Raw genomic sequence first — 25,908 nt, 5'->3', positions numbered from 1 at the left:
AAATTCCTTCCAGGTTTTAACTATGCCAAATTCTGAGATAAGAATTTCAATAGAATGCACAATTTGTTACTTATTTATTCTCATATTATTTGACTTTATTTCTATAACACCTTCCTGCCAAGTAATCCAGGTGGCTTACAGTTTAAAACAATTGGTTACACCTAACAGACACCAAGCTCTACCCCAGTTTCTTGGCCACTGTGATAAACTCCCTTAAAATATGCATTATCTTTCTTGTTGAAAATAATGCATGAATTGAGCACTGATTTCCTAAGCAGTGTTCCTAGAAAGAACATTAGTGGGGACCTCATCCAACCCTTTGAATGAATTAAGGAATGGCAGCTACCACTAAGTATCATTTATCAGCCTTAATGGAGTTAATGAAATTGCTTTGTATTAAACATTTTTCTTTGTTAAGCCTACCATTGGGGAAACACAGTTTAATGAACACAAGGCATATTTATGTAGTGAAATATCTGGCAAACAGATTTGCTTAAACTTACTTCTCAGCGCCTCAAAGATGGCTCTAGGAAAAGTTCCAATGTAAAGGAAAAGAAAAACCCATCAACATGTTCCTTCCATATGCCTGTGCCACTGCCATCTGCTGCAGCTGTTTGCTTTCTGCACTGATTTGATTTACCATATCTGCATTTAGTTCAGAGCTTATTCCTGATTATGAATCACTTAGAATCTAACAGACATTTCAGGTCTGTTAAAATACTTCAGAATATTCCGTGACCATAGTAAAGGAAACAAACAGGAATCATGAATTTTGTGAAAATTTTATCTGGTTGTACTAACTGGCCTTATGAGTAACATCCCAGCCCCATAAATGCAGTTATGTTGACCGTGACCAGCAGACATTTGCTTCAAGGGCAGCCAGAGGAAACTGGCTATTCTAGTAAATGTATGACATCAAGTTGACTTCCCATTTTGTCACTTTATTCACCTAAGACAATATTCTATGCACTGCTCAAATTCCCACAGTATTTTCTATCTCTACTCAAATTATTCCCCTCTTGGATGCATACCTTAATGTGGTGAGGGGGTTTTAGAGTGTCATGGAAGCTGAAAGCAATGCCATCAGGAGGCCAGAATAGTCTCACTAGGCTGGTCTCTTAGCAGGGTTACCCAAGGTGGAATGGGTCAAGCCTGAGACACCAAACTAAGATACAAGCACCCTCTTCAAGGGTAACAGTCACATCAGCAAAAAAGTAATGGTCTCAGAAATGGTGACAGGGCAGAGAAACTTCTGAAAGGCAGCTACTGGGCAGCAGCAGTAGTTGAAGGCGACAATGGTGGAGGATCTTTCTTAGTCAATGCCAGTACTAAATACTTCAGTTAGTACTGCATAGAAGAAAAATATGGTAATCCAGTTCTGAATTTTCTTACCTCAAAAACCCTATGATGAAACAATCCAAAATGAACCAATGAGATAGAGAAGATAGGACCTGACTGTGGAAAGGACTTTATGAGTTACTGGGAAAGGTTAAAGGACAAATACCAGTAGCGCTGTTGCTGATGATGCTGTTAAATCAAATCCAAAAGGGAATTTAGCAGCTGACATGCACAGATGTGAAAGTAAAATTCACATCTGTGCATGAGAGCCAGTGTGGCGTAGTGGTTAAGAGCATGGGACTGGGACTCAGACGATCTGGGTTCTAGTCCCCGCTCAGCCATGGAGCCAACTGGGTGACTTTGGGCCAGTCACAGACTCTCAGCCCAACCTACCTCACAGGGTTGTTGTTGTGGGGATAAGATGGATGATGTAAGCTGCCTTGAGCCCTTTGTAGGAAAAAGGCAGGATATAAATAAAATAAATAAATAAAATAAATAAAAATAAATAAAATTGGAATATGGAACATGCATCAAGGCAAAGTAGAAATTGTAAAGCAAGAAATGGAAAGAATCAACATCCCAGTATTTGGTGTGAGCAAACTAAACTGGACTGGAATGGGACATTTCCAATCAGAAATACACTAAGTGTTTTACTCTGGAAATGACAAACTCAGAAGAAATGGAGTGGCTCTAATACTAAGGCCAGTTGTAGCACAGGCAGTAAGAGGCCATAATACAAAATCTGACCAAATAATCTGACCAATGATGTGAGCCGCCCCGAGGCTTCGGCGAATGGGGCGGCATAAAAATGTTTTAATAAATAAAAAAATAAAAATAAATAATATCAATCAGAATTAGCGGAAAAGTTATCAACATATGTAACTATCATTCCAGTAACATCCCTGAAAAATTTAAAAGTCCACATAAAGAACAGATTTGCACTGCTCAACTTAACTGACCGTGAGCAGAACTGTGAAACGAGGCACAATATCAGAGAAGAATGCCAAAAGACAATTTCTGTAGCAACAAGGAAAAAAAGCCTAGCTGGATGGCAGAAGAAACGCTCACAAAGTTGCAAAGGACAGACATGAAGCAGAAACAAAAGTTGACATAAACAGACTGAAAATCTTGAATACAACTTTTCAGCAACTATCATATAGAGGCAAAAAGAACTATTACAATAGCTAGTACAAAGAAATAGAAGAGAAAAACAAAAGGGGAAAAAACAAGAGACCTCTTCCAAAAGAAGCAAGAAATCAAAGGGAAAATCAAACCTAGATTAGTAATACTAAAAGACATACAAGGGAACACACTACCAGACCAGAAGATAATAAGGAGACGGTGGAAAGAATATACAGAAGATCTATATAAAAGAGATGAAAGGGTGGCAGACCTCTTTGAAGCTCTTTGAAACTGGGTCCTCTGATGATGAGCTGGCAATATTAGAAAGTGAAATGAAAGCTCTTGTGAAAGCACTTGCAAACAATAAAGCACCTGGAGTAGATAGGATACCAACAGAACTATTCCAAAATGAATCAGTCCAAAGCCTGACAAAAATATGTCAACAAATATGGAAAACAAAACAATGGCCCACAGACTGGAGACAATATCTTTTCCAATCCCTAAGAAAGGAGAGGCAAAAGAGTTGCAGCAGCCATAGGACCATTTCATTAATCCTGTATGCAAGCAAAATAATGCTCAACATGTTGCAAAAAAGAATCTTGCCATATACTGAACGAGATAAGCTGGATGTACATGCTAGATTCTGAAAAGAAAGAGACTCTAGAGATCATATTGTAAATATTTGTTGCTTATTGGAGCACATCAATAATATCAGGGGAAAAATCAGTTTGTGCTTTATAAACTAGAACAAAGCCTTCAACTGTGCGGGATTACAAGGAGCTATGAATGGTCCTGAAAGAAATAGGCGTGTCTCAGTTGTCTTGATGGATAAGAAGCTGCAGTGAGGACAGAATACAGAGAAACAAAATGAAAAGGAGTCAGACAAGGATGTATTTTATCTCCCTATCTGTTTAAACTGTATGCAGAACATATTGTAAGGAAAGCTGGATTAGAATCAGAGGAAGGCGTGAACACTGATAGAAGAAACATCACTACTTTAAGATATGACACCATACTATGGGCAGAAAACAGTAATGACTGGAATGACTACTGTTAAAAGTGAAAGAAGAAAGTACAAAAGGAGGGCTGCAGCTGAATATTAAGAAAACAGAAATCATGTCCACAGAAGATTTACAGATTAATGTTAATATTGAAGAAACAGAATTTGTGAAAGATTTCTGTTTTCTCAGCTCAGTCATCAATTCAAAGGGAGACTGCTGCCAAGAAATGCAAAGACAACTGAAACTTTGGAGGGCAGCAATGAAGGAAAAAGAAAAGATCATCAAGTATAAGGACGTTTCACTAGAGACCAAAGTCAAGTTCATCCAAACCACTCTATTCTCAATGGGTATGACATCTGGACAGTGAAGAAAGCTGGCAGGAAGAAAATCAATGCGTTCAAAACATGGTGCTGGAGGAGAACTTTGCAAATGCTGTGGACCAACTGAAATGCAAACAAGTGGGTCCTAGAGGCAAAAATTACAAAACTGAGGCTGTCATATACTTTAGATACATCATGAGAAGGCATGGATCCCTGGAGGAAAAGTCATACAATGAAGACAAAAGGAAAGACCAAATACGAGATGACTGAATTCATGAAGGAAGCCTTGAACAAGGGAGAGCTGAATGGAGCTGTCATGGACAGGACATTTTGGAGGACTTTCATTCATTGGGTTGCCATAAATCAGAGACTATTTGATGGCACATAACACCAACAATTCAAGCTACTGGAATTCTTGATAGAATCCTAGCTGCAAGGTGAGCCTAGAAAGGTACACTGGAAGAAGTACTGTTTATTGAGACCCGATGCATTTCAAGTCAGTATTTTTTTTCTTAAAGGCCAGAAGTAGTGTGGATTCTCAAAATAGGCATGTACTGAATCATACAGAGTATGTGATTATTTCAGCAGGTCCCATCAGTTTCAGTTGAGTGACTGTATGATTATACTAAGCAATTCCTTTTAGAAATAACCGCAGAGGCTGTTGAGAGAGTCTGACTTCAGGTATGCTGGATGCCAGTGAAATGAACCTTCTCATTTTTTTTATTTCTATTTTTATTTTCTGAACTACTAGCTCTCTTCCAATTTCAACAACTGCCAAACTGTCAAATGTGAGCTTCTGGGCTGGAATCACTATTTAGTATCTCCATACACAGGACCATCCCAATCCTTTGGGAAAGCAACCACTGCAATGCAGGTTTAGTACTGTTTTATGAACTAAGACTAAGAAAGAGAGTGTCAAGCTAGACATGACTCCATAATAATGGTTAATAATAATTACGTTGATTGCAATCATATGAATGGTTATTTTACACATTGAATGGGAGGCATGGAAGGCCGAATCCAAGTTAAAATGGGGTGGGGGACAGTATGAAAACTTTAATGCTTTACCTTAACTCCTTACACTCGGTTGCAACCTGATTTGGGTTGAGGACCCCAAGTATGTTATGTAGCAACATTGGACATAATTCCTAAAGGCATTTTAAAAATGTATTTATTACATGTTTATATCATCTTTAGTTTTCAGAGCACAAAGCCTCTTGCTGAAGGAAATACATATATTATTATACGGAAAGCTCACCTTTATGTAATCCCCAAATAAAATTGGCTTAGATACAAATGAATCTGGATCAACTGAGACTCCAAAATGTTTGCCTACAAATTAAAATATGTTGTTAGTTAATTTTTAATCATACATGTACAAAGTTTGCATATTAAATACAATATATGCTGGTAAAGTAAGTATCCTTACTGGCCATGTCAGCTAACATAGAGTAAAAATATTGTTTATCTTCACTACAGATGAGGCGGTCATGAAAAACTCTCTGGCACTCATGACAGAACAGCCTGAATACCTGGGCTTGGTCTCGAACAGACCCAGGATCACACTGTAATATACCTGTACAGAATAAGACATAAATACTGTCACTTAAAAATGTAGAAAATGGCTACTGAAAGACATTAGAGATGTACATTGCCTTAGAGGATTGGTCTCAGTCCTAGATTCAACTCATCAGAAAATGTCTTGATTCTACTCAAACTGATTCAGAGCTATCCATTTTGACTTGGACTCATTTTCACTTTGGTACTTGAAACCAAGCTGTTTCATATATCTGAAGTTTTGAGTCTTGCATCAAGACTGGGTAAATATCTTTTTAATTTTTTATTTTCTTAACATAAACAAATACAGAAAGAAGAAAAGTATATGTAAAATAAGGTAAAATAGAATAAATAAATTTGCTAAGAGATTTTTAACAAATACAACCAATACATTCGAACCTACAAATGTATCTTTCTATCATTCACCACTCTATGGGAGTTCAAAAAAGAGGAAGTTATTAATCAATACACCAACAAGTTTTCCAATTGCTTTAACACTAGGTAAATATCATGGGAAATATTTTGGCCAAACTGGATGAAAAAATTCAGGTAAGCAGCCCTGACACTTTGATGGTCTCCCAAGGATCATATGATTATTTCCCTTTGCTCCTTCTGAAGTATTGTTCAGAAAATGCCAAGCAGCCTAGAGGTTTCCCTAAGAAAAAAACCTGCAAAGTTTCAGAAGGATAGGTTCATGGAACTCAAGAACATTGCATGTGTCATGCATGGGCACCGGGACAAGGTGCAAGAATACACACAAACAATTTATACTTTTGATGGGAATGCAAGCTCAGACAGTGAAGATGAAATGGATGTAGAATCTCAATGAGCCTCAGTATCAGATCAAGCTGGCAATCCAGGATGAAGGGAGTGACAACCAACCAGCCCATGGAAATGAAGAGAAAGCAGAACCAGAGGTGGAGTTGACAGCCTGGGCCAGGAGAAGATAGGTGTTGGACAGGTCTCACAACAGAAATTGAGCAGTCTGTGTGACAGAGAGGTCAGCACATACATCCCCATATAGTCTCTGGTACCACAGTGGAGTCTGTCTCATTCTATAGGCCCTAGTATCAAAACATTTTGAGCTTCTTGTTATGGTGGACTTCTGCTTATTATCTTGGAAGGTGGATTTTGTCATGGCAGTCAGTTTGGTGATTCACATGAGGCCAGCTAGCTATGTGCAGCCTCTAAGTGGATCCTCCTTACACGTTCTATCATAAGGACAAGGCAGTGCTTTGCATGGATCCTTCTTTGCTGTCAGATTTTCTTGTTAATCAGGATGTTGTCTTGCCTGCAGTCTTTTCTTTGCCTGCCACCCAGATCAAATTGACTTTGCATATGCTTGATGCTTGTAGGGCACTTGCATTTTATAAGTCCCATATGGAGTTTTTCAGAAAGCCACAGAGGCTTTTTATACACTACAGAGGCAAAGTTAAAAATGTCCCTGTTTCTTCACAGCAGCTAGAGAAGTGTGTTGTTCAGACTGTTACCCTGACTTGTCAGCTTGCTGGGTTGCAGCATTCAGACCCACTGAAAGCACATTCCATTTGTGGGGAAAGAACATGGTACTTGTTGCTGGTGTTCTTCTACCAGAGCAATTCAAATCAGCTACAAGAATCAATGTTTGTCAATGTTTGTCAAGACCGCATGCCCCCTCCAGGATCAACTGTTCTTTTGGACAGGCATCCATATTTCATTTATAACACTAACCCAACTCTGGTAAGTAGCTTGTTAATCTGTTATGTGTGATAAACAGAGATGATGAAGCAGAAATAAAATACAAGTGCTTTTAAGATTTCATTCTGAAGGGAGGGAAAGAGGGAAGTGACTCGCTCACAACAATGATGATTAGTGAGAAATTACTAGGAAAAATGATAGAAAATGGGAGCAGAGAACTGGAACAGAAAACATGCCATATGGAAAATATACACGTTACCTTGTACACACTTTGACAAATCACGTAAATTAAACACATAATGGGATTTTGCTGGTGTTGGAAGGAGATCAATGCTCATTCTTTGATATATTTCAACAGCAGCATCCACAATACTTTTTGCACTCTGCTTTACTGCTACAGAGAAGTCAGCCAAAAAGCCTTTTAGAATAGCCTAGACCGAAGAAAATTGACAGAAAGAATGTTCAAGCACAACCACTTAAAATTTAACTTTAAAATTAAAGTTTTATTTTGCTTCTCATCTTTATTCTAGTCAAACTGGCTACAATTCCAAAATTTATTTTAAAACTAACTACAGTGCTTTATCTGAAGTTTAAAATGTGAAAAATGTCCTATATTCATATAAATACTGTACTAATAGATGCATTGTGTGTGAATGAGCATTCATGAAGGCACCAAGCACTATTACAAAGATTCTTGAAGGTATGCAGGACATTTATTCACTTACACAACACAAATAATGAGTGTACCAACATGTTGCATTCCAAAAGGTCCTTCTTCAAACAATTACTTTGCATATAAGGCAGTCAAGGTGGTTTAATATTCTCTTATACATCTATATTCCCATATATATTCCTTTGAATGAAGGTTATTTTCTACATCATCCTTTCAGAAGATAAATAAACACTCTGGCATCTGAAGTCCATTGCGATGCTGAGTACTTCCTTCAGTTGGCATCAGAGCCCCATTTAACTTGTTGTTAGTTGCAAAGTCATGTCCAACCCGTCACAACCCCATGGACAACATTCCCCCAGGCTTTCCTGTCCTCCATCATCCCCCAGAGTCCACCTAAGCTCACACCGACTGCTTCAGTGACTCCATCTAGCCACCTCATCCTTTGCAGTCCCCTTCTTCTTTTGCTGTCAATTGTTCCCAGCATTAGGGTCTTCTCCAATGAGTCCTTTCTTCTCATTAGATGGCCAAAATATTTTAGTTTCATCTTCAGGATCTGGCCTTCTGAAGAGCAGTCAGGGTTGATCTCCTCTAAGACTGACTGGTTTGATCGCCTTGCGGTCCAAGGGACTCGCAGGAGTCTCCTCCAGCACCACAATTCAAAGGCCTCAATTCTTCGGCACTCAGCCTTCCTTATGGTCCAACTTTTACAGCCATACATTACAGCTGGGAAAACAATAGCCTTGACTATATGAATTTTTGTCGGCAGGGTGATGTCTCTGCTTTTTAGTATGCTGTCTAGATTTGCCATAGCTTTCCTCTCAAGGAACAAGCGTCTTTCAATTTCTTGGGTGCAGTCACCGTCTGCGGTGACCTTGGAGCCCAGGAAAATAAAATCTGTCACTACCTCCATTTCTTCCCCATCTATTTGCAGGAAGTGATAGGACCGGATGCCATGATCTTAATGTTGAGTTTCAAGCCAACTTTTGCACTCCTACCCGCATTAAGAGGCTCTTTAGTTCCTCTTCACTTTTTGCCATTCGAGTGGTATCATCTGCATATCTGAGACTGTTGATATTTCTCCCAGCAGTCTTAATTCCAGCTTGTGATTCATCAAGCCCCGCCTTTCTCATGATGTGCTGTGCTCTGCATATAAGTTAAATAGGCAGGGTGACAGTATACAGTCTTGCTGAACTCCTTTCTGAATATTGAACCAATCAGTGGTTCAGTGTCCAGTTCTCACTGTTGCTTCTTGACCAGCATATAGGTTTCTCAAGAGACAGATAAGATGGTCTGTTACTCCTATCTCTTTAAGAACTTGCCACAATTTGTAGTTATCCACACAATCAAAGGCTTTAGCATAGTCAATGAAGCAGAAGTAGATGTTTTTCTGGAACTCCCTGGCTTTCTCCATGTTGTATGTTGGCAATTTGATCTCTAGTTCCTCTCCCTCTTCGAAATCCTGCCTGTACTTCTGATAGTTCTCGGTCCACATACTGCTGGAGCCTAGCTTGTAGGATTTTGAGCATACCTTTGCTAGCATGTGAAATGAGTGCAATGGTACAGTAGTTCGAACATTCTTTGGCACTGCCCTTCTTTGGGATCAGAATGTTAACTGATCTTTTCCAATCCTGTGCCCACTGTTCAGTTTTCCAAATTTGCTGGCATACTGAGTGTAGCATTTTAACTGCATCGTCTTTTAGGATTCAAATAGCTCAGCGGGAATACTGTCACCTCCACTAGATTTGGTGTTGCTCAGACTTCCTAAGGCCCATTTGACTTCACATTCCAGAATGTCAGGCTCGAGGTCAGTGACCACCCCCTTGTGGTTATCAGGGACGTTAAGCTCTTTCTTGTATAGTTCTTCTGTGTAATCTTGCCACCTTAATCTCTTCTGCCTTTGTTAGGTCCCTGCCATTCTGGTCCTTTATCATGCCAGTCTTTGCATGAAATGTTCCCTTCATATCTCCAATTTTTTTGAAGAGATCTCTGGTCCTCCCTATTCTATTGTTTTCTTCTATTTCTTTACACTGTTCATTTAAGAAAGCATTCCTATCTCTTCCAGCTATTCTCTGGAATTCTGCATTCAATTGGGTATATCTTTCTCTTTCTCCCTTGCCTTTCACTTCTCTTCTTTCCTCAACTATTTGTAAAGCTTCCTCAGATAGCCATTTTGCTTTCTTGCATTTCTTTTTCTTTGGAATGGTTTTAGTTGCTATCTCTTGTACAATGTTATAAACCTCCGTCCATAGTTCTTCAGGCACTCTGTCTATCAGATCTAATTCCTTAAATCTATTTGTCACCTCCACTGTATATTCATCAGGGATATGATTTAGGTCATACCTGAGTGGCCTAGTGTTTTTCCCTACTTTCTTCAATTTAAGCCTAAATTTTGCAACAAGAAACTCATGGTCTGAGCCACAGTCAGCTCCTTGTCTTGTTTTTACTGACTGTATAGAGCATCTCCATCTTTGGCTGCAGAGCACATAGTCAATCTGATTTCTATGTTGACCATTTGGTGAGGTCCATGTGTAGAGTCATCTCTTGGGTTGTTGGAAAAGAGTGTTTGCTAGGACCAGCGTGTTCTCTTGACAAAATTTTGCCAGCCTTTGACCAGCTTCATTTTGTACTCCTTGGTCAAACTTGCCTGTTAATCCGGTTATCTTTTGGCTTCCTGCTTTAGCATTCCAATCCCCCATGATGATAAGGACATCATTAATGGTGTTAATTCTAGAAGGTATTGTAGCCCTTCATAGAACTGGTCAACTTCAGCCCCTTCAGCATCAGTGGTTGGGGCATAGACAAGGACTACTGTGATGTTGAATGGGTTGCCTTGGATTCGAACTGAGATCTTTCTGTCATTTTGGAGATTGTATCACAGTACTGCTTTTCCTACTCTTTTATTGACTGTGAAGGCTACTCCATTTCTTCTGAGGGATTCTTTCCTGCAGTAGTATACCTGATGGTCATCCGAATTAAATTCACCCATTCCTGTCCATTTTAGTTCACTGATTCCCAAGATGTCAATGTTCAGTCTTGACATCTCATGTTTGACCACATCCAGCTTACCTTGATTCATAGATCTTATGTTCCAGGTTCCTATGCTGTATTGTTCTTTACAGCATCAGACTTTCCTTTCACCACTAGATACATCTGCAACTGAGTGTCCTTTCGGCTTTGACCCAGTCGCTTCATTCTTTCTGGCGCTACTAGTACTAGCCCTCTGCTCTTCCCCAGTAGCACACTGGACACCTTCTGACCCGAGGGCCTCATCTTCCAGCATCATATCTTTTTGCCTTTTGGTACTGTCCATGGGGTTTTCATGGCAAGGTTACTGGAATGGGTTGCCATTTCCTTCTCCAGTGGATCAGCTTTTGCCAGAGCTCTCTGCTATGACCTTTCTGTCTTGGGTGCCCCTGCATGGCAAAGCTCATAGCTTCATTGCACTACACAAGCCCCTTCACCACAGCAAGGCAGTGATCCATGAAGGGGTCATTTAACTTACATCCTTGTAAATTAATTCAATGTTAGACAACTAAGAGTTGTTGGGCCAACCCAGCATATTCCAGAGCCCATTCATGTTCTCATAACCAAAGAAAATAAGCCAAATTAGCCTGAAGTCTTCAGGTTTGACTTCAGGAAGGAGAAATCTGAGAAAGTGTTTCCTGAATGGTGTATCTCCTTCCTAGTAAGATAGCGTACCAGTATATATACCATGTTCTTATTTACTTATGTGTAAATAAGAAAGGATTTGTTGCTGACCTTTGACCTAACTAAATCGCAAAGCCATAGATATGAAGGTAGGATAACGTAAATACAGACACAGATAAATATATCAATATGTGATTTAGCATGATGGACACTGTATAGAAAAAATGTGATGCAATGCTTATTGCTGTCCTGCTTGAAAATGACAATTCTTATCATTCATAACATTTGACCTGCATACAGCATACACCCTGCCGAATACATATTTTAATGAATCAAGTATGGGATTGCAACACTCAGTAAAACAAAATATATATTTTTTTATTAATTAAATTAAATTAAATTAAAAATATATAAATTATAAAATTGTATATTTATATTTACCTAGCATCTAAACCATATTAAAGCTGAGAAAGTCTGGCTTGTCACATTAATCAACATACAATGATTTTTAAAGAATTTACTTATGTGAAAAAAGAGTACGGAAGGAACATTTGTGTTACAACCTTATATACACACACATGGAAGTCAGTCCTTCAACAGGACAATTAGATGGAACTTACATCTAAGTAGACATCTACTGGATTATGCTATTAAGATCACATTAAGTTCTGCCGCAAAATTGAAGCAGGTTTGAAAGATTACCAATTGGCTAATTATTTACATATAAATAATTATTCAGCTAACCTCCACAGATAGGATCTAACAAATGTACACCACTTCAGGAAGTGATGCATACTCCTAAGGATTTGTACAGGCTCAGACTCAGAAGAGTATGCTATACCAATATATACAGAGCAATCTATTTTTTGTTCTTTGTTGCTACTGACCTGAAAAATTTGTTTAAGGCTATGCTCAGAAGGTGTTGGAAGACATAGCATAGCAAAGTGTCTTATGAAACGTGGTGTAACTGGATTACGTCCCCCACCTGGAGGTGCACAGGCTGAAGAAATAGTTACATCCTGGGGAAAAGATCAGACATTGTGTGTCAGAACATAATACTTAATAATGTCTTTAATCTTCTTCTCTGTAGTCCTGTTTCTATGTTAAAATATCTGGATTTTTAGCGAACACAACTAATCTAACATGATCAATTCCCTAGTTTTACCTTTAATTTGGCATCTAAATGTACTTATGAAAACCTGTAAACTTTTTAAAAGTCAAGACAGCTCAACTTATACTAAAGTTTTTGTGGTCTCTTGAACCCTGTCTCATTCAATGTTCTTCCACAGCTTTCAAGTATAAGAGTCCCCAGAAGGTTTGAAGTATGCACAGACAATTCTGTAAGTTCTGACTCTGTCAAGTGCAAGAGGAATTTTACCAGAAATCTGCTGTCCTCTAGTGGATTGCCTCTCAGTGCATTTTAACAGAATCAAGTTTTAACTATTTTCTTCAAAAGCCAATGACTAGAGCAAAGGCTCACAAATCCAGAAAACTTAACTGTCTCTTTATTGCCCCACAAGTCACTCAAAAATCAGACATTTCATCTTTCTCAAACTGTATTTGCCACAGACATTTTTATTCCAACCGTTGACAATGTATTCACTCTATCTGAAATATACTGGAAATATACACAAAAATGATGGCTTATGTAGGTGTTAAATCTTCATATTGAGGAGACAATACCACTGAGGGCTTGACATCTGACACAGACTGAAACAAGTGGTGGTTATGCCTTTGTAAAAAGAAAGGGAATGCTACATTTAACAGATCCCTCACAAGAGTCAATCTTCTTGCTCTTTTTTTGGAAAATTTATTTATTAAAAGCTGTTCTAGCCAATCCACTACAAATGTCTCAGGACAGGTTACAAGAACTGAGTAGAATGAAACAAACACCGCAGCATCCAACAGTTAGTATACTAAAACCCCTGTTCAAAATGTTTAAAATCAATTAAGCATTAAAATAGTGGGAAAATAAAAAGGGGTTTGCCTGACGCTATAAAAATATAACGTGGGCGCCAGGCAAACCTCTCTGGGGAGTGTATTCCATAGTCAGGGCGCCACCACAGAGAAGGCTCTCCTCTGGGTACTCTCCCTCCTAATCTCCTTCAAGAAGGGCTCCTGGAGCAGGACCTCCACCACAGATCTCAAGGGGTGGGAGGGCACATAGGGAGGAAGGTGCTCCCTCAGGTATCCCAGACTCAAGCCATTTAGGGCTTTATAAATTATAACTAGCACCTCAAATTGGGCCCAGACTTCAATTGGTAGCCAGTGTAACCAATGGGGTGGCATAAAAATGTTTTAATAATAAATAAATAAATAAATAAATAAATAATAACCAGTAGAGGACTGGCATTATATGTGAAAATTGTCTGGGCCCCGTTAACATCCTGGCAGCTCTATTCTGAACCAATTGAAGTATCTGGACCATCTTCAAGGGCAGCCCCACGCAGAACACATTACAGTAATCCAACAGGGAAGTTACCAGAGCATGGGTCACTGTTGCAAGGCAATGCTTATCCAAGTAAGGACACAGCTGATGGATCAATCGTAACATTATTTCAGGACAACTTGTATCGGAATAGCATGCATATAAGTTATAACATCAAAAATCACAACTAACTGAAGGCAGACTTACATGTATTTCCTTCCAAAACAGTTTTTCTCTGTCATAGAACCCTCCAAAGTCCTGGTATTGCCTGAGTAGCTCAATTGGGGGCTGAGAGCCATAACGATCCAGTTTAGGCATGTTTAGATCATCCACAAAAATGACAACTCTTTTTTTCCCCGGTGCCCCTAAGCAAGAATGAATAAACCAGTGCTAAATATAACACTACATATATATGGCTTACCTTCACTTCAAAAAATATCTAGTTCCTAGTGTTAAATGCATCTCTAAGTGGAAAGGACAGCTGGCTCAGAAAAAGCTGATTATTTCAAAACTTCAAATTGTCTTAATTTAAGAATATCAGTAAATAATAAACCACTGTGGTTTGTAATGGTTTTTCCAGAGATTAATCTTTTTGGTCCTTTATAATTCACTTTCAATTTTCCCACAGAATTGTGAAAATTCTTGGAAACTCAACTCACATAAATGTCAGTACTGCATTCTTTGCAATACATGCACTTTCCTTGAATTGCGCATTCTGTTCTACACAATTTTCCTGCTGTCTAGTATGGCATTTTCAGATTTGGTCCTATTCTGCTTATGCATTACAATTGAAGCTTCCCTTATCTCCCTAACAAGGAACTGCAAAAGCTGGTCCCTTGCAGGATCTCCAGAAATTCTTTTCTAGTCCTAGACCTCAAGTCTGTAGGACATAAAAATAATAATAAAAATATTTTCTTCAGCAAGAAGTCATTTCAAACTGTGAGATATTTGAATTTGTCTGTGGGGGTGGCCTGTGGGGAAAGAACCATTTTCTACTTTGTTGCAGAACTACTGCATCTTTCTGGTTTGGGCTTTAACTTGTGACTATGATCATAAGGCTGTTTCTCACAAATCACTACATATTCTAGACCATGCTGCTTTATAGTAGAACCTGATGGTTTTCAGACTAATATACACAGAAATAGACGGTTTCAAAAGGTTGTACAAGGACAAAAGCTAATTGAAGAATCAAGTTTTACCATTCAGAATTTATCTCACTGATCTATTTTGGGGAAAGACAACAAAATGGCTAAGAGAGGAGAAAAATAAATGCAAATACAAAGTTGCAGATTGTTATTGCCCTGATGCTAAAAGTAATGCAATCCTTTCTGGATGGATAGGCTGTGATACTGAATTTATGTATGCCTATCTTTACACAGAATTGTTATCCTTCATTGAAGCCTTGTATTTTGATACAATTTCTCCTTCAGGCAATTTTAATCAACAACAAAAAGAATTACCATGACCTGAACTGACACTGATATGGATGTTCAATATTTCTGATTTGGTCATGTTCTTAGATAATGCACTTGATTAGATTTACCTCTTAAGTAAAACAGATATTATATTATTTTGCACATTTATATTGTTTAACAACCCCTAGGAGGGGGCAAATATAATCAGCAGGGAATTCCTGTGTACAAAGAAGAATTGATGGGAGATGTTGATGAAGATGACTGCAATGTGCCCACAATAAACAGTAACTACAGGTTAAATAAATATTTGTTTAATTATGACATGCAAAGACAAATGCATTAGATTTTTCAAATGTCAATGCTGCCCTCCTGTGTTAACCTGGATGAACTACATTACATTACAGACTATTATCAGCTGCCTTAATATCAGACAAATCTGTGTGCCTTCTTTTTAACTACAGCTTTCCAAATTCTGAAAAATACTACGTAATTTTCCCCATCATTTTGGAGGGATACCAACATATACTGTAGGAGTTTTCTGTCTTTTTATCTGATCAACACAGCTCTGCCTGCTGTCAACTGAGTCAGTAAAAAATAAAAGATTTAACTACAAGAGTTAGGGTATACAAACAGCACAATTCAAGAAAAAGTATATCATTAAATCTTTTTACCTAAAATATTTTTTCTTTTCTTTTCTAATTTGGATTCAATAATCTCCTGTGTCCTTATTGATGAAGTCTGAGCAGAGAAATTTAGGTAAACAGGAACATAGCCAGCTTCATCTTGTATTCGGTTTAGCAATGCCCTTGCAACGACAGACTTTAAGTGACAGAAGAGTGAAATTTATTGCAATATCAACACAAGAATTTCTGTAATCCACTCTAAATATTCAGTTCTACCACTTATGTTGTCCTTCAAACTATTTAGAGAAATCTAGATGAATTGTTCCTTTAATGTCATATCATTTTTAATATATGCATATGCAATTTTTCTACTATCAAGTTGCTAATGTAACTAGCTTGATTAGGATTTTCACAGACACATGCAAAACAAATTGTGAAATTTCTTCCTTTTGAAAAATGTAACAATCCAGTACATCAAATAGATTAAATAGCAGAATATTTATAATTCAACATTTGTTCTAAGACCTCTTCTTTTATTTTTACTTTCATCACAGGATGAAAAATATTAATATGATAAAGATTACTATTACATTAATCATTTATCCAAGTGCAGAATTCATGCCCCTCACTGCAACACTGCCCATCTTCCTTCATCCTCCCTAGGAATTTCCAGTCCTAACACCAAGTTTGGCATTGAATAAGTGTATAACATTGTATAACTGAGAGCCAGTGTGGTGATGTAGCAGTTAACACCAGAGGTCTAGGACTCAGATGATCTGGGTTCTAGTCTCTGCTCAGCCATGGAGCCAATTGGATGACTTTGGGCCAGTCACAGACTGGAGCCTAACCTGTTGCAGTGGGGATAAGACTGAGAGTAGCAGGAGGATAATGGTGTAAGTTGCTTTGAGTTCTTTAAAAAAGTCAGGATATAAATCTAATAAATAATCTGTTGTTTAACTAAATGCCAGTGTAGAAGGGGTCCAAGACAAACTGGAACATGGGTGGGGGTAAATTTGTTTTCTTTGTGATCGTGAGTAGAAGTGGGAAGCAGCACACCTGCCATTCACTTTAAGGGGAAAAATTATTGGAATTGCAGTGGGGTAAAGAGTTAGAGCCCCCTCCCTTCCTTCAACACCACAATCCCAATCTAGCGATGTATCATCCTAACTGGTTAAATGCTAAACTAAAACAGCTATCTAAGGCTAAACTGTGTGATAAATCATCACATCTAGCTGGGCCCTTCCCTTATTCAAAATAATGTCCCCAAAAATATTTATTTAGTAACTCTCAGCAAATTTGATATCATTGGTTTATTCCAATTATCCAGTTATTCTCTTGTGTACTCAAGGAATTCTTACCTTACCAACTCCAGTGATTCCTGTAAACAGCACAGAATGTTTAACAGCAAGTAATTTTTCCATTAGAAAGCCGTAGCGCACAGTATCAGTAGTAGGAACCAGCATTTCAAAAAATGGAACTGTATGACTGTATTTAAATGCAGGTATAATTCTCTCCCAAGGGTCCAGGCGCTTTGTATCAAAATCAATGTAAACACTCCACAGATCACCAGAGGTTGGAAGCTAGAAAGATAAAACAATCATAATTGTTTTTGTCAAGATGAAGGGAGGGAGGGAGGGAGGGAGGGAGGATGCATTGTGAAACTGGAAAACAGTTCTTTTTGTATAAGTTCTAAATAACTTTCCCATAAATGTATAGCTTATTCAGATTCTTTAATTGCTGCAGAAACTGTTAACATATTTTCAGGTCTTTCCCCATAATCATTAAGGGCAGCACCATGCAATGAAATAAAAACTTTTCAGAATTTAGTACACTATAGTTCATTCTGTATCAGATAAACTATACTATACATATTGTATCACAGCAGATGCCATGAAAATTCACAGATACCTTGTTTTAACAAAGGGCTTAATCTCAGTCAGGGCTTGTTCCCAGAACCTGTTTTCAATACCTAGATTTAGTCATATGGCATAAAGAAGTTGATGCCCTTCCTTCATCACTTAGTAAATAAAGTCACTCCCTCATACCTACCCAATCATTCTCACAAATATAAGAAAATATGTTAGCAATATAGTATATTTTATACCTTGGCATCTGGATTGTCTTCAAATTGTTGTCTTATAAATGTATCAAAACCATCCCAATAGTTCTCAGTTAAATTTCCACCCAGTGACCACAGATAACAGAAAACAAAAGTCTGGCACACAAGAGAATTCAATCTTGACTGTTCCTGCACACACAGGCAAAAGAAATCAAAATAATTTTTAAAAACATACATATCTTTTCATACCAAAATAAGAAAGGGAAAAAATCTTAACAAAAAATGGGTGAAGTTAAAATCCATTTCCCTGGATAATAACATGATAATACACATTACAGTACAACTCCATAGATATGAATGGATTTATTGGTAGAAAGCCATTTGTGGATCAAAGCCAATGTACATTTGCAACATCATCCAAGAATCATGACAAGCAAGTCATGAAATCACAATTATAGTCTGCTGCAGTTCTATTTAGCTCCTGTGTGGGAAACCTCTGGCCCACATATGTCCCCCAAATGAACTGTCTTTCACAAGTCTACAAAAACAGGTCCTGCCAGACAAACCTTGTGGAATTCTATGACAAGGTTTCGAGATGGCTAGATGGAGGGGATGCAGTGGATGTGGTATACCTGGATTTCAGCAAGGCCTTTGACAGAGTGTCCCATGACATCCTGGTGGAGAAACTGAGGAGTTTTGGGATAGATCAAAGCACTGTCTGGTGGGTTAGGGCATGGCTGACTGACCGAAAGCAGAGGGTAACCATTAGTGGGGAATCATCAGGATGGTGGCCAGTGACAAGTGGGGTCCCCCAGGGCTCTGTCCTGGGGCCAATCCTGTTTAATCTTTTCATAAATGACATGGAAGAAGGGGTGAACAGTCTGCTGATCAAATTCGCAGATGATACTAAAACTGGAGCAGTGGCCACAACTGAGGAGCAGGTACTCCAGATCCAAAAGGATCTGAACAGACTATGGAAGTGGGCAGGAGACAACAGGATGGCGTTCAATGTTTGCACTTGGGGCATAGGAATAGGTGTCATAAGTACAGGTTAGGTGACAAGTGGCTGGAGAGCAGCACGTGTGAAAGGGACCTCGGGGTACTGGTTGACTGCAGGCTAAACATGGGCCAGCAGTGTGATGCGGTGGTCAAGAGGGCGAACGCCACCCTTGGTTGCATAGCCAGAAGTGTGGCTTCTAGATCAATAGAGGTATTACTACCACTCTATATGACTCTGGTGTGCCAGCAACTGGAGTATTGTGCTCAGTTTTGGGCCCCTCATTACAGAAAGGATATAGCCAGGTTGGAGTCAGTGCAGCGTAGGGCCACAAGGTTGGTGGCCGGTTTGCAGGGGATGGGGTATGAGGTGAGACTGAGGGAACTGGGTCTCTTCAGCCTGGAGGAGACTCAGAGGGGATATGTTGGCGACATACAGGTATGTGAGGGGATCTCACATGAAGATGGGTTCTCCCCTGCAGAGGAAGGCAGGACGTGCTCCAATGGAACAAAGCTCAGGGAACCAAGGTTCCATTTAGATGCCAGGAAGCACTTCCTGACAGTTAGGACCCCGAGGGTATGGAATGGGCTTTCACGAGAGGTCGTTGAGGCCCCATTGGTGAGGGTGCTCAAAGATAGGCTGGACATACACATGGTGGGCAAGTCGTGAGCAGAGCCGGCTGGTGTCAGAGGTCAGACTAGATGGCCTGGGAGGCCACTTCTGACTCGCTTTGTTTCTATGTTTCTAAGTCTCTCCCTACAAGGAAAATTTATTATCAGTTGCTGGTTAAAGACAAGAGCTTTTCCTCACTGGGGAGAGAGGAGAAAGCATAAGGAAGAAATTGAACAATACAGTTCTGTTTACCAATGAAGTTGTCCTGCTTAATTCCAAGTAACCCTGCTGCTTATGCTTATCTCTGACTAGACATGAAAAGACTCATCCTGCTCATTTCTGACTAGGCTTAGAATGAATACAGATCTCATTTTAGCCACAGCCATTTTGCCTTTGGCTATGCCCACAGCTGTAACATGGATTGAAAAGTTCCCCATCTCTGATTCAGAGAAATCTGATCTGAGTTATGAAACCCCTAATTACATCTGGACTGGATGAATGCAGTTCATTAAGTTTGGGTCGGGATCTCGAGATGACTTAAGAACTTCAGCTGGTACAGAGTCCAGCTGCTCAGCTGCACTGAGCACCAGTGCATTTCCAATCTTAAATCAAAGTGCCCAGTATGATCTTGAAAGCCTTAAATAGTTTGGGTCAAGGTTACTTGATGGCCTGGCTATAGTTATAAGTTTCCTCAGTGTTGTAAGATCATTTTCAGAGGTGTTACCCACTGTTACCCACTGTTTTCCATATTAGTATGGCTGCTGGAGACTTCAGTGCTGGCTCTCTGAGGTGAAACCCCCTTCTCAGAATTATATTGCTAATCCCATCTGTGGCTGCATTTAAGCGGATTTTTAAACACATTTCCTCCTGGCTTTTAACTGTTTTCTTTTTTGATACTGGTTGCTAATGGAGGTTTTGAAATTGTATTTTATTGTAACTACCTTTGTTTAAAATTGTTTTGACATTGAGAACATTGGTTACAGGGCAGATTAAAAATAGCAAATTAATAAAAATAATGTGATTTTATTAGGCAACCATCCAGTGTAGCTCCTTGCAGCTCTCCAAACTCAGAAGTTAATAGGCATTCCATCAAGGGTGGAAGAAGCATGGTGGCAAAGATTGTCTCCACACTTCTCCCACCCTGCAAAAGACACATCTAATTTTAGTTATTTTGCCTACCCTCCTCATGCAGAGAAAGGACTGGCTGAAGCATCACCAACACAGTGGAGTATACAGCAGTATCCACTGATACATCAGATTTACTGATTATAGCTCAGTAGAGTTTCACTTTTCCTGTTCCTGTCCCCTGGAACACTTCTCCCCTATGCCTGCTCTGAAGTTGAAACTCTGGAGCTGTGGCTGGTGTGGAAAGAACCATGTTGGCAGAAGGAGGGCCCTTTGCAGTCTCAGACCTGGACCAAACCTCAGGATGTATATCTCAGGTAAGAGCTTAGCCTTTCATATGGCTACCCAAGGTGCAATCTTATGCAAGTTTACATAGGAAAAGGTCCTACAATCCCTAGCATGCCCCAGCCTGCTATGCTATAAACATCCTTCAGAAGACTATAGCCTTGAATGGCAGATAACAAAGGCTTAAATACAATACAATACAAACATCCTGAAGTTACCACCAAGTTTTGCCCAATCTGAAATTTCAGGACAAACTGGGAGGCTCTTGCATGGGCTAATTTCAGAGGAACTGGAAGATTATGATGAAGCATCAGCATAACTAGTGAACATTCTGAGCAGGTTTCTTCTGTTTCCACTGTACAAACTGGCCTTTCCCCAAATATAGTGTGCCTATGCTTGAGATTTGCTATGAACTGCCCAGAGAGCTTCTGACACTATGCAGTGTAGCTACACAGCAACTACAACAATAATAATACTGATCATTTTGCAGTAATTTAGATAAAATGCTTAAGAGGAAGGACTGTAAGGATTCTTGTCAAGAAAGAGTAATACTGCCTTTTTATTTATAATTTGTATAAACTGCCTTTTAAGGTAAACCACACATGGCAACATACAACAATACAAGTAATTATAAAAACACTGATAAAACGAAATTAACCATTAACACTGAACGGCACAATATGCATCACACGGTTTTAATTAAGCAGATTAGTCTTCTGGGCGTGCTTTAAAGTCTGTTGCAATGAACTGTGTTGGGCATCAACTGAAACAGAACTCCTCAAGGGGGAGAGGCACTACTGAAAAGGCCCTATCCCTTGTGCCCACCAACCAATTGGTATTGCAGATAACCACAGAGTTCTGGTGCTGATCCCAAGAGTGCAAGCAGATAGCTGCTATAAGTTAAGGCAGTTCTTCAAGTACCTGAACATTTTAGAGCTTTAGAGACTTTAAACTGGCTCCAGAAATGCTGGGACAATCGGTGCTGCTGGTACAATATGGGTATTACATGATCCAACCATGCTGCACCTACCATTGCTCAAACACATTTGGTACCAGCTGTAATGTAATGTACCCCAAAACTACAAGCAAAATTTTTGCATTTATCTACAGTATTAGCTGTAGAGCTGTTATACTTTTGCTAGTCCCCATCCAGGACCAGCAATGCAATAGATTTTACCCTGATAAAACCCATATAATGGATTGCTTTAGCACTGCTACTACAGAATGCAGTAGCAGACCCAGCAAACAAATGTATTACCAAGGGGCATATGAAGGAAATATCAACAACCTTAGATGCACAGATGATACCACTCTAAAGGAAGAAAGTGAACAGGAACTAAAGAGCCTTTTGATGAGGGTGAAAGAGAAGAGTACAAAAGTTGGCTTGAAACTAAGAAAACTAAGATCAGGGCATCCAGTCCTCTCACTTCCTGGCAAATAGATGGGGAAGAAATGGAGGTAGTGACAGATTTTATTTTCCTGGTCTCCAAGATCACTGCAGATGGTGACTGCAGCCAAGAAATGTAAAGATGCTTGCTCCTTGGGAGGAAAGCTATGGCAAATCTGGACACCATACTAAAAAGCAGAGACATCACCCTGCCAACAAAAATTTGCATAGTCAAGGCTATGGTTTTCCCAGTTGCAATGTATGGCTGTGAAAACTGGACTGTAAGGAAGGCTGAGCACTGAAGAATTGAAGCCTTTGAATTGTGGTGCTGGAGAAGACTCCTCTGTGAGTCCCTTGGACTGCAAGGAGCTCAAACCAGTGAGTCTTAGAGGAGATCAACCCTGGCTGCTCTTTAGAAGGTCAGATACTGAAGATGAAACTAAAATACGTTGGTCACCTAATGAGAAGGAAGGACTCATTGAAGAAGACCCAAATGCTGGGAACAATTGACAGCAAAAGAAGCAGAGGATGAGGTGGCTAGATGGAGTCACTAAAGCAGTTGGTGTGAGCTTAGGTGGACTTTGGGGGATGGTGGAGGACAGGAGAGCCTGGAGGAATGTTGTCCATGGGGTCGTGATGGGTCGGACATGACTTTGCAAATAATATAACATGAATATAACAGTCCTGGTATCACTGAGCATCCAGAATGCACTGACTACTTCACCATCATCACATGAATCCTAGTCCACATACCTGTGCTCTTTGTGGTCAGACTGGCATTTCAAAGAGTCATGGTTTTTCCAGTGGAGGTGCTTTTGTAGAACTCCTCCCAAAGATGGTTGTCAGAAAAGCTAAGGAAAGAATGCTTAGTTCTAGGCTAAGCTAGAGAAATCTCCCTGAACAAGGCACTGTGCAGGCACAGCACCCATATGTGCGATGCACAGAGACAACAACAAAGAACCTATGAAAATTGGCGATCTAGCTGGTTGAGGTCAGGCACATTTGACATTTTTAATATATAATTTACCTGAGATGTTGGTCCTTTTGCTGCTGATTAAAGAAAAACAATTTTATTGCATTTTATTTGATTTTAACCATTCCCCTCTAGTGCTTCAAGAAAGAACTTTCCAGCTTTTTATTGCTGCCAATCAAAATACATAGGGCACTTATTTTGTCTTTTCTTCCCTTACAGAATTTTGGAGGGTTTTTTGGGAGGAGGAAGAAAACAAGGTAGAAGAAGCAACAGGAAAAGACAAGAGGTTACAAGTGGAAAATGAAGGTATCTGAGTGCCCTGTCAAATTCCATGGATGAGGCTGGGTGATTGCACAATTAAAGCTGCTTTTGCACATATTTTATTATACACTTGTATAATAAATATTATATACAATATGCAATATTTATGTATATCATTGAATATGCAACCTGAGAAAGAGACATATAATGTAATAATTTAGGATAAAATAAACATAAATAGCAACAGCCACTCTACTCCGGTTTCAGCACTTCAAATATTTAAGTACCATTCAACAAATGAGCAATGAATATGCATTATTTTTTCTAAAAATGATTTATCTGGAAAAGCCAACAGAAAGAGAGAATACCTAAGGAGGTTATAATGTAAAGCCAGTATAATAACCTGCTGCAGCACTTTCCAACATGTTAAATTTCATCCTGTAGCAAAGAATCTAAGCCTATACCTGGAAGCAAAAAGAGTGGCATATGCAAAAAGTAAAGTAAATAGTCATACCAATTTCATGCTCGGTCCTCCCTTTCCAAGAAGCAATGACTCTAGTAAACAACAAAGGGCAGTAACTTTGCTGATGTCCACTTGTGCTATAGCTTGTGAGCACTTTTTGTGAATGTATTTTAGACCATCTTCAACGTAGCGACAAAAGAGTTCAAACAAATAAGTTCTTGTTTCTTCATTGAGCTAAAATAGAAGTAAATATTTGCAAACAATAACTAATTTCAGTTAATCATTTAAATATATGTACAGCTAAAAACACAGTGAAAATATATCTGACATGTTAATCTGTATGTAAAGCACATAAGTAACTCTTAACAGCAGTTTTCCCACACCAACAGAATTGGAACCAAAACAAAGTCACTGAGAAACAAACCCTAAATAACTTCATGCTTTGGGAAATCCTCACTTTTAGAGAAAGATTAAAAAAACTTTTTAAAACATGGAACAACTCCTCTGCCCTGAAAGCAGATAAAAAGTACAAGATTAATGCAGCAGGTGTCTATGGCTAGAGCACCAGGACCAGGGTGATGAAGGTGGATGGAGATCTCAGTATAATGATGCAGCAGCAAAGGTGAGCCAAGAATAAGTAAGGGTTGGACAATGTCAAGGCATAGCAAGACCAGAAGCAAAGACAGGGTTAAGATTGGGTGAAGGTAAGATAAGCAGCAAGGTATGACAGGTCCAAAGACAAAGTTAGATCCAGGAACAAGCAAGGTCGGATACTGAAAAACATAGCAGGTTCAGAAGCAAAGGCAGAGTCAGCAGCTGGTAAGAATTAGGTACCAACGAAGTGTGTCAGAACCAGAGGAAAAGGAAAAGCCAGGTGGAGGCAAAGATCAGATGCCCAAAGAGGCATAGCAGGCAAGGATCGACTACCTGGCAAGGTGAGGTCAGACCAGAGACAGGTCAGAGTCAGGAGCAAGCAGGAGTCAAGACTGGAAGCGAGATCAGGAATATGATGCAGCCACCACAATGGCCCATGTAACTGTAGCAAAGCTGAGCAATGCAAGGAGAAATGGGTCTAACCTGGACAGCTGTTTTTGAGAGCTTTTTTGTTGTAGTGATGACCAGAGATCTTCCCAGTGTCAGAGCATCATAGCCCACAGACACAGTTGGGCTCACTGGAGAAGCAGCCAAGCAGAAGCTGCTGGCATCACAGCTAGCGGTGTAGGAGACTGGTACTGCCGACGTAATAGTCTCAGAGAAGCAGTACCACTGCTGACATAGCAGGGAGGTGTTAGTAGCCTGAAGGACTGCTCAGAGCCTGCCAGGTCAATTATGTCTGACCTGGCAATGTGGGTAGCTATCCACTAGGGCACACTCTCTGAGACAAACCAAGCACAAAAATGCATATCAGTTGGAGGAAGTCTGCCACTGCATCTCACATGGGGCCATGAAGGTACGGCAATCTAGTACTGCAATCCAGTGGTGTCAAATAAATAAACAAACTATTAAAGAAAAATACCAATAAGGGAAAAGAATGATAGGAGACAAGAATACATAGAATATACAGTGGTACCTTGGCTCACAAACTTAATCTGTTCCACGACTCTGGTTGTGACCCAAGTCAAATTTCCCCATAAGATTCAATGTAAATAAGATTAATCCATTCTGGCCCCTCCGAATGTGGTTGTGACCCAATTTTTGGTCATGAGCCAAGTCAAATTTCCCCATAAGGTTCAATGTAAATAAGGTTAATCCATTCTGTAACTATTTTTTTTTTATCAGAAAAATTTGAAATGAAGTGACAAAGAACAGCAAAGCAACAAAGCAATGTACAGTACAGTGGAGAACACTAATCTAGGTTGGGGGGGATTATTGTTTTGAGGGAGAGTCCCCCTCCATAAGGACACTGGAGAGATCTCTGTCAGAAGTTTCCTCTCTTCTTTGTCT

The 25,908-nt window shown here is 39.4% G+C and overlaps 1 protein-coding gene across 9 annotated transcripts in view; it reads right to left on the bottom strand.

The window, feature by feature from the left end:
* Positions 1-25,908, bottom strand: part of DNAH6 (dynein axonemal heavy chain 6) — a 171,264-nt gene that overhangs the window by 69,860 nt on the left and 75,496 nt on the right. For 8 of the 9 annotated variants that reach the window (XR_006416059.1, XM_044443961.1, XM_044443962.1 and 5 more), the window contains 9 exons: positions 24,016-24,198; positions 17,907-18,050; positions 17,161-17,382; positions 15,851-15,998; positions 13,972-14,129; positions 12,224-12,355; positions 7,275-7,446; positions 5,211-5,357; positions 5,040-5,113 (listed from right to left, as the gene is read on the bottom strand). Coding sequence is in view for 8 of the 9 variants with exons in the window: in XM_044443961.1 (XP_044299896.1) it covers positions 5,040-5,113; positions 5,211-5,357; positions 7,275-7,446; positions 12,224-12,355; positions 13,972-14,129; positions 15,851-15,998; positions 17,161-17,382; positions 17,907-18,050; positions 24,016-24,198 (1,380 nt within the window). In the remaining variant the exon portion in view is untranslated. The remainder of the gene's footprint in view (positions 1-5,039; positions 5,114-5,210; positions 5,358-7,274; positions 7,447-12,223; positions 12,356-13,971; positions 14,130-15,850; positions 15,999-17,160; positions 17,383-17,906; positions 18,051-24,015; positions 24,199-25,908) is intronic. The other variant, XM_044443963.1, reaches the window with a different exon arrangement.

This window comes from Varanus komodoensis, unplaced genomic scaffold (genome assembly GCF_004798865.1).
Source record: "Varanus komodoensis strain SLA01 unplaced genomic scaffold, ASM479886v1 scaffold43, whole genome shotgun sequence".
Lineage (NCBI taxonomy): Eukaryota > Metazoa > Chordata > Lepidosauria > Squamata > Varanidae > Varanus > Varanus komodoensis.
This window is presented reverse-complemented; position numbering and strand designations above follow the sequence as displayed.